Source organism: Microcaecilia unicolor, chromosome 5, assembly GCF_901765095.1.
Source record: "Microcaecilia unicolor chromosome 5, aMicUni1.1, whole genome shotgun sequence".
Classification (NCBI taxonomy): Eukaryota; Metazoa; Chordata; class Amphibia; order Gymnophiona; family Siphonopidae; genus Microcaecilia; species Microcaecilia unicolor.
The window spans coordinates 150143791-150158666 of NC_044035.1; the positions used below are offsets into that span (position 1 = coordinate 150143791).

Below are 14876 nucleotides of genomic sequence, written 5' to 3' on the forward strand. Positions count from 1 at the left end.
TCTGTTCCCCAGATGGCTATATACCATGCAAATTCTCCCTTTGCCCCTTTTAAAGAAGGATATCCAGGCTTCAAATAAGCTACTTTCTAAATTTTGTTGGAATGGCAAGAAGCCTAAGTCCCGGTTTCGATTCTTGTATGGTCCTTGGCTTGCAAGAGAGGATGGATGGGGCTTCCAGATCTGTGGCAATATAACTGGGCTTGTTTGCTTCGACATCTTGGGAACTGGTTTCTAAATGGTCTAGTCTACACTCTGATGGATTATGAAAGAGAATTTTACATGGCCTGGCATATTAATTCTTTGTTACATGCTCCTTTGCAGTCTCTTCCTAAACATCTGTGCAAAAGTCTTTTGCTTGGCCTTTACATGATGCTTGGAAGATGTTGGTGCAATTATTGGAGATAGAAGATGCAAGCTTTCTTTCTCGGGTGTGACAAGGTATTCTGTTATTGGAACATGTGTTATGTGCTGATGGGACTTTGCACTCCTGGGATTATTTTCAATCTTAGCATATATCTGGTTTTGGAGCCCTTTTTGCTTACAATTACATTATTTGAAGACTTTGACTATGGACAGTTTATGTTTCAATTTGCGGGACTGCTTATGTTAGTTTTTGATAAATTTCCAAAGGATGGACTTCTGGGTCTGCACTTCTTCGAGAGCTTTGTAGTTTGCATGCTGCCCATGGAGGAGTAGCTTAGTGGTTCATGCAGTGGACTTTGATCCTGGGGAACTGGGTTCAATTCCCACTGTAGCTCCTTGTAACTCTGGGCAAGTCACTTAATCCTCTTAAACCACTTTGAATGTAATTATGTCAAAAGATGGGTGTCCTTCTCTTTTGAAAATGAGCCCATTAGGGGTCCTTTTACTAAGGTACGCTGAAAAATGGCATGTGGTAGTGTAGACGCATGTTTTGGGCGCACACAGAATTATTTTTCAGTGCACCTACAAAATATGCTTTTCTTTTTTTTTCCGAAAATGGACATGCAGCAAAATCAAAATTCCCGCACGTCCATTTTGGGTGTGAGACCTTACCGCCAGCCATTGACCTAGTGGTAAATAATCCAGGCAGTAATGACCTATGCACGTCAAATGCCACGTGGAGTACGTCCATTACGCGGGCCCAAAAATAAAAAATATTTTTCAGATGTGCATATCGGACACGTGCTAAAAATGAAATTACCACAACAGACATGCAGTAGTCATTCGGTAACTCCATTTTGGTGTACGTTGGGCTCTTGTAGACACTTACGCGGCTTAGTAAAAGGGCCCCTTATTGTATATGAAGCTAAAGCTGGTTACAATTCTTGGTGAACAGACATATGTCTCTACCACAACAGACTGCTCATCATCCCATGGAAAATTTTACATTGCGGTAACAGTTCACTGGATTGATAGTCTTAAGAGAGGAAGTCTTCTTGTCTGGCCTTAAGGCTGAAGGGCTCCCACACATTCAACATCCTTACATCAGTTCTCAGAGATATTCAGAGTTTGCCATCAGATGAAAACTTGTTAGAACAACAATGATTCCAAGCCTTCTTTGTACTTGAACAGTATGACGATAACAAGGATGAAAATGCAAGTGATGAATTAGACACCACTACTTCTAATGCAGATAATAATGATGATATCTTTGCTATAAGGATATCAAGTGTTTCAGAGATTCCTTTGACCAAAACCTGCAGACCCTTGGGATAAAAACGTTAACAATAGTTGCATCCATTGTAGTTGTGGTACTTTTACCTTTTACTCAAAATGTATTATACTAGGCAATAACTTTTTTTACTTTCAGTTAAGTAAATTTTGTAATGTGTTCTTCACTGTACTTTTACTTTGACTTACGTATTAAAATATACATTTATTTTACTTGAGTACTTTGACTTAGTACTTTGAACAACACTGCATTTTATAAAACACATGGAGACATGAATGTGCAGGTGTACATTTATACTTGGGCACTTGTGTACTGTTGGGGCTAGTTTTGACAGCCTAATTTATAATACGCGGAGGGGCATAATCGAACGCGAACGCCCATCTCCATGGGTGTCTATGTCTGAGAACGGGTACGTGAAGGGGTGGGACAGACCGTATTTTCGAAAAAAATGGGCGTCCATCTTCCGCTTTGAAAATACGGTTTGTACAGACCAAAATGCCATGGATTTAGTCGTTTCCAAGCTGGGCATTTGTTTTTTTTAGCGATAATGGAAACTAAAAATGCCCAGCTCGGAAACGTCCCAGTCCAAGCCATTTGGTCATGGGAGGGGCCAGGATTCGTAGTACACTCGCCCCCCTGACATGCCAGGACACCAACTCGACACCCTGGAGGTCAGTGCGGTGGATTTCAGACAACGCTCCCACATGCATAGGTCCCTTACCACGAGTGCTGAGCCTCCAACCCCCCTCCCCCAACACCCACTACCCACAAATGTACAACACTACCATAGCTCTTAGGGTTGAAGGGGGCACCTACATGTGGGTACAGTGGGTTTTGGAGGCCTCCCATTTACCAGCACAAGTGTTACGGGTAGGGAGGATGGGCCTGGGTCCTCCTGCCTGAAGTGCACTGCGATACCCACTAAAAGTGCTCCAGGGACCTGCATACATGCAGGCCTCTAGGACTTGTTACTGCTGTATAATCTTAGCACACCAGTTGACACCTGAAGACTAATGTCTCCGAAAACGTCCTTTATTGGAATAAGCACGTTTACTCACAGTTAACTGCAGATCAGAGGTTGTGCCCCACTGGCAAAGAGTCTCCCTGGTACTGAGATGAGCAGTAGGTCAGAGCTGGCAGAATGGTGTACAATGCCCTCTTTCAGCCACATTCAAGGTAAGAACTAAGTTCTGTAACGTGGCTAACCCATGAAAGGGATCTAAAACTGGCTTACAAAAATGGCCACTACCTCATGGACTACTGGAAACAAAACACATTCTGACCCAGTAAGCAGAGGGAAAAGCACCATGGGAGTAGAACCTACCAACTACCAACATCGTGAGCATGTAACACAAGCTAGTGGAATCACGGAGCCCAATACCCTACACCCACCACAATGCATTGCTGATGTAACTCTGCAGTGCCCTTAACAGAAAAGGTGTCACACTCACCCGAGACCCGCATAAGAACCAGGGAAAGGCTGTCAGAGGATAGAACACATTCTGCTGTCATGGAGGTGGGTACGGCATTTGAGGCTGGCATACAGGCTGGGAAAAAAAGTTTGTAAAGTGGGTTTTTTTTGGTGGGAGGTGGTTAGTGACCACTGGGGGAGTCAGGGGAGGTGATCCCCGATTCCCTCCGGTGGTCATCTGGTCAGTTGGGGCACTTTTTTGGGACTTGGACCTGAAAAAAAGGGTCCAAATAAAGCTGACCAAATTCTCGTTAAAAACGCCCTTCTTGTTTCGATTATCAGCTAAAAATGCCCATCTCTCCTCGGCCGATAACCACGCCCCAGTCCCGCCTTTGTCACGCCTCCGACACGCCCCATCAACTTTGTTCGTTCCTGCAACGGAGTGCAGTTGAAGACGACCAAAATCGGCTTTCGATTATACCGATTTGTTCGCCCACAGAAGAAAGATGCCCATCTCCCGATTTGGGTCAAAATATGGGCATCTTTCTCTTTCGAAAATAAGCTGGATAGGGTACCTATGTTGCCTTTGTAAAATAGGCAACTTTTCAGACTTCTCGCACAGGCACCTATGGGAGCAATTTTATAACTGTGTTACTCCTGCAGAATCTGTTCTCTGAGGCTGAATGGCTGGCCTCCCCGGCACTGCCCCCCCCCCCTCCCACTGCCACTGCTTTTTCAGACTGGCCACCAAGACTTCAAGTGGTAATCTTGACTGTGGGTGGAGGGAGGGGACTGTAAAAAATGAAAGGTGGTTGCTGTTTGTGTGGATGGGTGGGAGGCAGGGCTGTAAAAAATAAAGGTGGATTCTATGTGTGTGGGTGGGTGTGGGGTGTGTGTTGAGGGAGGGGCTGTAAAAAAAGGGTGGATGCTATGTGTGTGTGGGAGGAAGGGGGCTGTAAAGGTGGATGCTGTGTGTGGGTGTAGAGGGGGCTGGGAAAAATATAGATGGTATCTGTTCACAGGAGGGCTGTACCTTTGCGTACAAAAGCACACAGATATGGAACGCACTACCCATGGCCCTGAAAACCACGGACAACTTAACTAGTTTTCGCAAATCTTTGAAGACACATCTCTTCAACAAGGTCTACAAAAGACATCCTTAATGAATCAAATCACTCCTTAAATCACCCCAGTGCTTTAAAATACCTCTCACACGACCTTACCTAACACCTTTCCATCTAAATCCTCATTTACCCTCAGCTTATTATCGACTGTATCTAAGATTGTGTAATGACTATATCATATTAACACCCTGTAAGCCACATTGAGCCTGCAAAAAGGTGGGATAATGTGGGGTACAAATGCAATAAATAATAATAATAATAATAATGGTTAAATTATGACAAACTTGCAGAATTTGCAAAGTTTGTGCACAGAATTTGCAAATTTTTATACATAATTTTGATTTTTTTTTTGACACAGAATTCTGGAAGGAGTACTATGTGTAGAAATCATAGGACTAACTGAATATCTCCATGTTTACTTGGGGGGTTATATGGGGGGGGGGGGGGAATGGAAAATAAATAGATAGATGGAACATGAGGCATTGGTGGTAGTTTCTTATTCAATGCAGCCCTCAGAAGACCTCTGGGGCGGCCCCATTGTTTTTTCTGTTTTTTTCCTGCTACTCTGCCTCTTTACCCAGGCTCAGGGCAGAAAGGGGATAGTGGATTGGGGAAGAGCCACAGGCTTGAAAGACAAGGTATTTCTCAATAGACAAAAAGAATGCATTTGGAAATGCTCACAACCTTGAGGATACTCCCTAATGAAGTTTGAAGGTGGGCTGGTGTGTGTGGATGTCACTGACACACATTGGTCAGCAGTGTCATGGCCCCACATGGGAAGATACTTGGTGGCTCTTCTTCAGCTCATTAGAATCCAAAGTGGCCCCAGCTTAAAAATTAATGAAACCACAGTTATAGGTATACACTATATAGTGTTGTGGTTTCCCTTTGCTTTGGTTTATTGACCTATGTATTGAGTTACTTTTTACAGGTCACACAAGAAAGGATCAACCACAGTGTCGCTAAATGCTTTGTTTATGTAGTTTTGCAGTACCCTCAGGGAGACAGAGCAAATGTATTTTGCTTGAAATTTGGGTAGGGGATAGGAAGAAGAGAGGGAAGAGTAGTTTTAGGAGATCTCTTTGTTTGGGACTATTACTGTTTTTTCATGTGAAAATGCTTGGTTTATGTGCTCTATATACACTGCTTTTTCAAACATTTTTCTGTTATGTGAGCATATGTGACAATTAGAAATCCGATTTAAAAAATAACTGCAGACTTGCCAGTTTTTCATAGGGAAAGTACTCTGATACTTCCTCTTTGAGCCAATGGGATCGATTCTATAAATGGCGCCTAAAAGATCAGCGCTAAAATCCCCTGTTTAAGCGGTATTCTACAAGCCTTGCCTAAAGTTCGGCACAGTTTATAGAATAACGCATAAGCGGAGAGGTTGTGTGTAAATTTAGGTACTGCCACTTGCACCAACGAAAACGTGGTGCAAATGCCTGCATCTAAATTTACGTACGGAGCACCCATATTCTATAATTACGTGTGTAACTCAAAACCACACCCCCGATTCACTTCAAAATGCCCATGACTCTCCCAATTCCACTCCCTCTTTCTCGGGCCGTATGTAAATTTTATGATCCCATGCCTAAATTTAGTGCATTAGGTCCCAATTAAATCTAATTAGTGCCAGTAATTGCTTGTTAAAAAGCCAGTTGTTGGCACTAATTGGCTCATTATTCTGTTAAATTGCGCCCGCAAATCAGGGGTGCACCTAAAGTTGCAGGTGCAATTTTTGGTGACTTTTATAGAATAAAGGGGTATGTGCTTACATTTACAATGTTGGCATGTAGAGTTTTCAGGTTATTTATTTATTTACAAACTCTTGATATACTGTAGGGTGCCAAATTGGCTTTCATGCGATTTACAATAAAAATTAAAACTGCCTTCAGAAAAAAGGGTTAATTTATGCACAGACACTTACCTTTTCAAAAGTATTTGTGTGGGTGAAAACACATCCCCAGTCTTGCTCCTGGGAATCCATCTGCAAAGTTCAGATAAACTTAGGAATGAATAGGCTGTACACACACAAGCTTAGGTAACTTTCTAAAAACCCATTCCCGTGGGTAAAGTGCTGTTTTACCCACTGAAATGGTTTTGAAAATTACCCTCTAAAGAATTTTTGCTGCTTTTCTCAGATGCTGCAGGCACACTCGTGGGCTTGACCTGAAATCCTTTACTGCACTTTATGTCATCGGTTGTGAGTTACTTAATTCACTTCCTAGGTATTCATTTCAGTAGGCTTCCTTGGATCAGCTAGTTTGTTTTGCCTATTAAGCCTGCATTTACCACAGCCCCCTGTTCCTTTCTTCTCTGCCATGTTTCCTGGACATGATACTATAACTGCTGGATAACCAGCTGGTTTATTTTTATATACAATACCAGGCAACAGATGAAGATTCTTCCCCAAATAACCAGATTGCATACAGCATCGTGGAGGCCTCAGCTTTCCGCAGTGTCTTCGATATCAATGTCTTGGATGGTTACGGTGGTGAGTAACTGTGAGGCTGAAAATTGCTTTGTATCTCTTGGAAAGGAGAGGAGTGGCAGTCCTGTGGGATGAAGGAAATACCAGGATAAACAAAAATATTCTATACCATGTCTGCTGTAGTGATGCTCATTTGTTTGAAATAATATGAGAATTTCCCATGGTGTTTTGTATAATTAACTTGAAATAACAAGGAAAACAAAATAATCAAAGTCATCAAAACTGCACACTACCTCTCGATAGCACACACTCTTGAAGAATAGTATGCCTGTTTATTTATTTATTTAACACATTTATATCCCACATTTTCCCACTTAGTTGCAGGCTCAATGTGACTTACACAATACCGTAGAGGTAGGCTCCGGTTCAATAATACAAATACATAGTACAGTAGAAAGCATGCAAGAAACATAAGTATAAATTTATTTTGTTGATAAATAGTGCATACTATTATTTTTCAAACACAGACCACATTGGAAATAAAACTTTAATGTAAGAGTCAACACCGTCTGAGGGTAGTGCAATCAGTGCACTGGGTGAGATGGGGGAAGGGGGCTCTCCATTGGCAAGGCTAGTCTAGAATGACTCATGTAGAAGTGTGCTTCACCATACTCCTTCTCCCTCAGCTTATCTCCCCAAGTACTTCAAAAGGCAGCAAATTGCCCTAGGTCTCTTTATTATATCCTTGGCTAATTCCCCTGCCCCTATGACCTCCTGCTCTTCTCCAGATTTTGCCCATTTTTTGTCAGGAGAAGATGAACAAGTTATGATCAACATTTCGCCCACTTTCTCTTGCTCTCAAAGACCAATTATTGTCAGCTTCTGTAGTAGAGGAATAAAAAGACAAGCAGTGAACTACAAAGGGGGTCTTTTACTAAGGTGCACTAGCATCTTTAGCTCATGCTAAATGCTGAGACACCATTATATCCCTATGGGCATCTCAGCATTTAGCGTTAGCTCCTTGTATGGTTGTCAGCATATCATAAGTGTCAACTCAATACTGTATCCTTGCAAAAGCCGATTTGTTTCAGGTGTTATATATTTGTATGTTCTATAATGGAGGTAAGTTGGTCCAAAACAATGTATTCTGTTATTCTGGAAATGAACAGAAGGTTTGCAATTGGGTGAAGGTTAGAAACAGAACCTTCCTTTTAGCACCACGGTTAATACTGCATATAGCATATATGAATGGGAAAAAGCAAGTCAAGAAACTGCCTAGTCAAAGTTGCAAGGAATGGTTCATGCAGAGCTGTTTTGGCCTTTATTGCTTTAGTTGCATGTAGCACTGTACAGATTATAGGAACTGTAAAAGCCACCAAGGAACTGCTTGTAGAAGTAGATGAAGAAGATATATCTGAATGTTCAAGTGAGGATTACTGCAATTCATTATATTATAATGTTGGTAAACAACAGTTGATTACAGCTATTACAAAATTCGTCTGCTCGCTTAATATATGGCCTGGGAAAATACAGTGAAGCTAGCCCTTTATTACATTGGTTAAAAATGGAGGCACATATTACATTTAAAATTGCATGCTTAGTTCATAAAAGTGTTTATGGGGAAACCTCATCAATTCAGCGGAGATAACTGGATATCTCCCGCTGGATATTCACGGATAACAGTTTATGTGCAATTTAACCAATCAACAACTGATTAAATCGCTTTGAGTGTCTGGCCCCATCTGTTTGTTCCATACCCACCACCACCCAGCTGAGCCAACCTAGGATCCTTGCGTGAAAGGGACCTCTATCGAAAATGCAAAATTGCTACCTATATGTTTTTCATGAAAACTGTATTTAACTTTGAGCAACATAGAATATAGGTTTCAGGCCTTACTAATCGCTATGGTTTCTGTATCATAAAACAACAGTCCTACTTGAACCTGGGGAACAAGGCTCATGATTCCCCCATTGAGTCCTACCTTCTTATGACTCAACCAGATGACATCCGTATTCTTAATCGCCCTTGAGTGACCAAGCCAAGGACTGAAATATTCAAACATCCCTACAGCCTAGTGAAACGGTGACAAACTTCTAACATACCAATTCAGAAACTAGGAAACATTAAGTTCCATGATCTGCACTAAATGACCTTCATTCAGAACATGCCAAGAGGAAACACTCAGATTATATTTATATTAAAAACAGACTGGACTTGTTACTTGGATCTGCTTCTTGTATAACCTTAGGTTTTTAGAAGTGCTTCCTTTTATGGAAAAAGAAGACTTGAAGGATAGGAGAATAAAGTTCAACAGTGTTGTAAACTCTATGGGGAATGAACTGTCTCATTTGTGTCATTATAATTGCTATCATTTGTATAGTGCTACTAGGTACTGTCTATGTAGCACTTTACAGACAAAAACAGTAGATAGTTCATGAAGCTTAAAATTTAATAAATGCAGCCAAATAGAAGTTTAAAATCTAATAAAGATAGAAAAATAGACAGGAGTGTAAAAATGGGGTCGGCTGCAAGTTTTGGGGCCTTTTGAGAGTCTCAGAGCTAGAATGGTAGGTGCAGCATCATCAAGGTGTTCAAGCAAACAAAGCTTGCCTTTCAAAGGCTATCACATCCTTTGAGCAACACCTCTATTTATTTATTTATTTTCATTGTTTATATACTGCCTAGACATAAGCGGTTTACAATTTTCACTGGCAGGGCTTCAACCCCCACTGAGTTTGTATAACAGTTCTTTTCTGTAGAATAGTTGTGTGTGGATGCAACCAAATATTGTGGGGGATGGTGTTTGTGGACTTCTCCATTTGCACTTTCATGTTGATGATTTTTTATGTTTGTAGGTATGCGAATTATTTTGGTGCATATATGATTCACTATAGAGAGACCAGGAGTAATTAACAGCACAGCTTGAGAGTAGAGAGGCCTAGTAGAAGAGGGGTTTTAAATAGATGGGGATTGCAGGGAAAAGGAATGCAGATTTAGAATGGGGGAGCTGGGAATGGGCTCTGCATTGGGTGGTGTAATTTGAAGGAGCTAAGGGGACAATTCTGTAACTGGTTGCCATGTGTTAGGTGCCACAATGGGGAGTGGCTGAGCACCAGCTCGGTGTGAGCATCTGTGCACACTGATGCTGTTATAGGATACTAGCTTAAGTTCAAAGATGTGCGAACAATGTTAGGTGTACTCACTTACCCCAGGTCAATGGCAGGTGTAAGTGAGTGCACCTAAGTACCAAAAACTGCAAATACAAGTTATGGCATTCTGTAAGTTACATGCGTTTGTGGAAGTCATGCCCATTTCTCGTCCACATGTACTGCCATGCACCTAGCCTGATTTTATAGAATACAGTCAATTCTCGGTATTCGTGGGGCATAGGTTCCAAGAAAACTCCGCAAATATTGAAAATGCAAATTCAGAACCATTGATCCTATAGGAAAAAAAAGGATAGGTTCCAGGGAGACCTGTTCACCATACACTTTTGCTACCTATCAACATAAAAGATGTAATTTTGTGTATTAATAAAAAAAAAAAATAAAGATAGCATAAAACTGCAAAAATGTGGATTAAAGGATGCTTCACAAACACACTTCTTAACAGCGATATCCACAAGAACAAGGAGGCAGTGTCACCTTGCTGAACCCCATCCCAATGCTGCACGCTTCACGTCTCAAACTTTTTTTGCCTACTAGGCATGTCCACAAATAGCTGAGAGGTGCCAGTGAATAGCAAAAAATGGGTTACTCTTTATTTTGCGCGAATAAGTGAATCCACAAATGTGGAACACGTGAATACCAAGGTAGTGTGTATGTTGATTATCTTGATACTTGCACACGTAGTTATAGAATTGCGCTTCACATCTAAAAATGAGAAAGAATGCAGGCAAAATCACAAGAGTGAAAAGAGGTACTGCCTAAGGGCTAGATTTACTACAGTGCACAACTGCATTTGAATGCACTAACCACGTTAACATACATTATTAGTAAATAGGTTACAATGCATAAATAGAGACCTGCAGAAAATAACACACATTAATGCATGTTTTTGCGTGATAACACAGTAGTATAGTACCTTTTATTAAATTAAGCCCTAAGAGTAGAATGGATAGGTGTAGATTGAGAGTGGAGGTTTTAGAGGCAGTGCCTAAGATAAGAGTAGAAGAAGAGGGGCAGACACACTGAGGAAGAGGCTGAGGCTATACTCTGAGTGTAGGAATAGAGAGAAAAGTTTGTAGACCAGTGGCATAACCGGGGGGTTGGGGGCCTGGACTCAGGCTACTTCAAATCCTGCAGCACCTGTTAAATGGCTGGCAGGGATGCCAAAGCCCTGCCAGCCAAAGAGATTCACTGAAGCATCTAGGGCTCTTCAGCTTGGAGAAAAGACAGCTGAGGGGAGATATGATAGAGGTCTATAAAATAATAAGTGAACGGGTAGATGTGAATCGTTCGTTTACTCTTTCCAAAAATACTAGGACTAGGGGGCACGCAATGAAGCTACTAAGTAGTAAATTTAATACGAATCTGAGAAATGTTTCTTCACTCAACGTGTAAGTAAACTCTGGAATTCGTTGCCAGAGAATGTAGTAAAGGTGGTTAGCTTTGCAGGGTTTAAAAAAGGTATGGACAGCTTCCTATAGGAAAAGTCCATAGACCATTATTAAAATGACTTGGGGAAAATCCACTGCTTATTTCTTGGATAAGCAGTATAAAATGTACTGAACTTTTTCGGGATCTTGCCAAGTATTTGTGACCTGGATTGGCCACTGTTGGAAACAGGATACTGGGCTTGATAGATCTTTGGTCTGTCCCAGTGTGGCAATACTTATGTACTTATGCCTGAGTGGCTCCCCTCCTGTGTTGCAGCAGTAAAGTGAAAGTTGGTGGCATGCCTTCAGCCGCTGACACCGAGACTCCTTGCACATGCTCAGTTCATTCAAGAACTGAGCATATGCAAGGAGTCTTGCCGGCGGCAGCTGGAGGCATGCCACCGACTTTCACTTTACTACAGCAGCATGAAGAGAAGGAGAGGGGCTTGGGGAGTGAATATCTTTAGCTGGCAGGGCTTCAGCACCCTGCCAGCAAAGGTAATATTTTTAACATGGGGAAAGGGAGGGAGGAGGAAATACGTTGCCCCCTCAGTTCATCCGTGGGCCCCCACAAAACAGAGGGCTGGCAACGCCCCTGTTATAGACTGAGTAGAGGAGGGTTTGGTGTCCTGAAATGGAGTTGAGAAGCAGATGAATGTAGGGAGGAGTGGTGCAGGGTGCAGATTCTGAGAATGTGTGTGTATATGTACAGCTCCAATTGCTTCTCACCTGAACGTTCCTTTCTTTCAGTCATATCTGTGACTCGCACCCTGGATTATGAACAAATCTCCAATGGTGTTATTTACCTGACAGTGATGGCAAAGGATACTGGCAGTCCATCTCTTAACAGCACGGTGCCCGTCAGCATTGAGGTCTTTGTAAGTAATATGCAAATAATCATATAACCAAGGTGTAAATAAGTATGTGGATAATAGCGAACCAGTATTTAGATTTTGAGAAGCATTTAATAAAGTCTTTAATGACAGATTGCTGAGGAAGTCAGAAAGTCATGAGACAGAAGGCTGTGTGCTATTATGAACTAGCAACTAGTGGAGTGGAGGAGTAGCCTAGTGGTTAGTGCAGCAGACTTTGCTCCTGGGGAACTGGATTCAATTCCCACTGCAGTTCCTTGTGATTCTGAGTAAGTCACTTAACCCTTCATTGCCCCAGGTATAAAATAAGTACATGTATATACCATGTAAACCACTTTGAATGTACTTGCAAAAAAATCCACCAAAAGGCAGTATATCAAGTCGCATTCCCTTTCCTTAAAAAATAGGAAACAAAGAACAAGACTAATGTGGTCAGCTTTTCCAGTGGAGAGATGTGAAAAGGGAAGTGTCCCAGGGATGTGTACCAGTGGCATAGCCAGTATGGGGCCACGGGGGCTTGGGCCCCTGTAGATTTGCCCCTGAACCCCCCTGCTGATGACCCTCTCGACCCCCCTCCCCCGCCACCAACCCACCGTCGCCTACCTTTGCTGGCGGGGGACCCCAACCCCCGCCAGTCGAGCCGAGGTCCTCTTCTTCCCAATCCTGCGCAAGGCTTCGTTCTAGTCTGACGTCCTGCACGTTGTATGTACAGGACATCAGACTCACAGAAACAGAATGAAACCTTTCAAGGCGGTGCTTATGTACTTATGTACTTCACCTTTGAGTGTCACAATGCCACTTTTGAACTTCTTCCTATCACTAACGTATCTAAAAAATGTCTTGTTCCCTCATTTTACCATATTGGCTATTTTTTTCTTCCATTTCCATCTTTGCTTTCCCGACTACTTTACCAGCTTCTCTTAGCTTTTGAAGGTTTGTTGCCCTTGCAATAACTCCTTTCAATTTTGCCACTGCTTTCCAGCTTCTTCCAGATGTTCCCATCTGAATAAAGTTAGCTTTTTAAGTCTAGAACCTTTACTTTTGAATAAACCCTCTCCACATCTATCTTATGTTAGACAGAGACTGAAAAAGCTGGACTTGTTTCTGAAAAACCTGGTAAATGTACATTATTTTAGAAAAGAGACTGCAAAGTGTAGAGATAAATTTCTTTAATGTTTTACATCTAGAATGGGAACTGTTTGCAACTAGAATTTATTTATTTATTTGTTGCATTTGTATCCCACATTTTCCCACCTATTTGCAGGCTCAATGTGGCTTACAATGTATCGTTATAGAATCATTCACTGTTTCCTCCTCATATCAAAGGTGTGGGAGTACAGTCTACCCTCTGAATGCTCTTAAAATATTGGAAGAGCTCCAGGGATACAGGTCAAAATATGACATGTGAGAAAAAGTTTCAAAGATTTAGCCAGAAGGCACTTTGAAGGAGAGTGCAGGGGAAGAACACATACATAGGAGAGATCTGGGTAGCCAGGAAGAAGGAGATATTTAATTACTCCCAATATAGGATGGGCTGTTTGAGTCCATGCCTACTCAGAAGTTTAAGAAGATCCTTTAAGGAGAGGATAGGGTTCTTAGGAGGATTGAGGCAATTCACAAGGAGGGAAGTAATAGAGGGAGTCAATTTCAGTGTAAAAAGAGGGCAGTGGAATGAGCATGGGCACAAAATATTAATGATTTCTGGGATGCTCGTTGCGAAAGGACCAATCACTGTCATCTGGTGGTAAAATGGAGACATGCTAGGAAATGAAGGGCTTGAAGAAAGGTGGAATAAAGTAAGTGAAAAGGAAGTGGAGTTGGGAAGGGAAGGGGATATTGATTTGCACTTGTGGTTTGAAGTTAAGGGAATGATGGGGGGAAGGGACAGTTCTAAAGGTTGTAAGGGGGTGTTAAAGTAGCTATTCATACCCTTCCTTCAGCTGGATCTCTTTGTATTTGCATATTGTCAATGTTGTCTTCTGTTGTCTGAAATCTGGTGAGATGCCTTGGATTGTACACTTGTCTTGACTCTTGTCTTGAAATATAATTATTTTGAATTTGAGTCAACATTTTTTCTACAAATCACTGGAGTAGCTATGGGTACGGCAGCAGCCCCTAGCATTGCCAATTTGTATGTCAGTGACTTTGAGGAAATGAATTTATATGCCTCACAGTGGACTACCTATATTTTATACTGGGGTAGATTCATAGATGATATCTTTTTTATTTGGACATCTTCTGAGAGTCATCTAAATCAGTTTTTTGACTGGTTGAATAGCAAAGATGTCCATTTGAAATTTACTATGAATAAACATAGACAACATGCTAGATTTCTGGACACAGAAATTATTAAGGCAAATGGCACTTTACAGACCACAGTTTACCACAAGCCCACGGATAGAAACACTCTATTGCAGTTCAATAGTCATCATCCTCATAGGTTAAAATGGTCTTTACCAATAGGCCAGTTTTTACGTTTACGCAAAATATGTACCACTGATATATCCTTTAAACATCAAGCTGCCTTATTAATGGATAAATTATGGTGTCGAGGATACCCTGAGAATTGTATCAGACAAGCATATAAACGAGCGTGGTTCGCTCAGAGATCATTATTGCTTATTGATAAACCTAAGGAACCTTTAAACAGGATGGTATGTGTGTTGGGTTTTTCTACTATGGCTCCTCAAATCGCTCAAATTATTAACAAACATTGGCAGGTGTTAACTTTCCATAATATTTTTTTGGAACAGCCATGCATTGCTTATACTCGAGGAAAAAAT

General features: G+C 41.5%; 1 protein-coding gene across 1 annotated transcript in view; it reads left to right on the plus strand.

Annotated features, from left to right (window-relative positions):
- CDH23 (cadherin related 23) overlaps positions 1-14876 on the plus strand; it is a 1475307-nt gene that overhangs the window by 768936 nt on the left and 691495 nt on the right. The window contains exons 14-15 of the mRNA XM_030204991.1: positions 6581-6686; positions 11972-12099. Coding sequence (XP_030060851.1) covers positions 6581-6686; positions 11972-12099 — 234 coding nt within the window. The remainder of the gene's footprint in view (positions 1-6580; positions 6687-11971; positions 12100-14876) is intronic.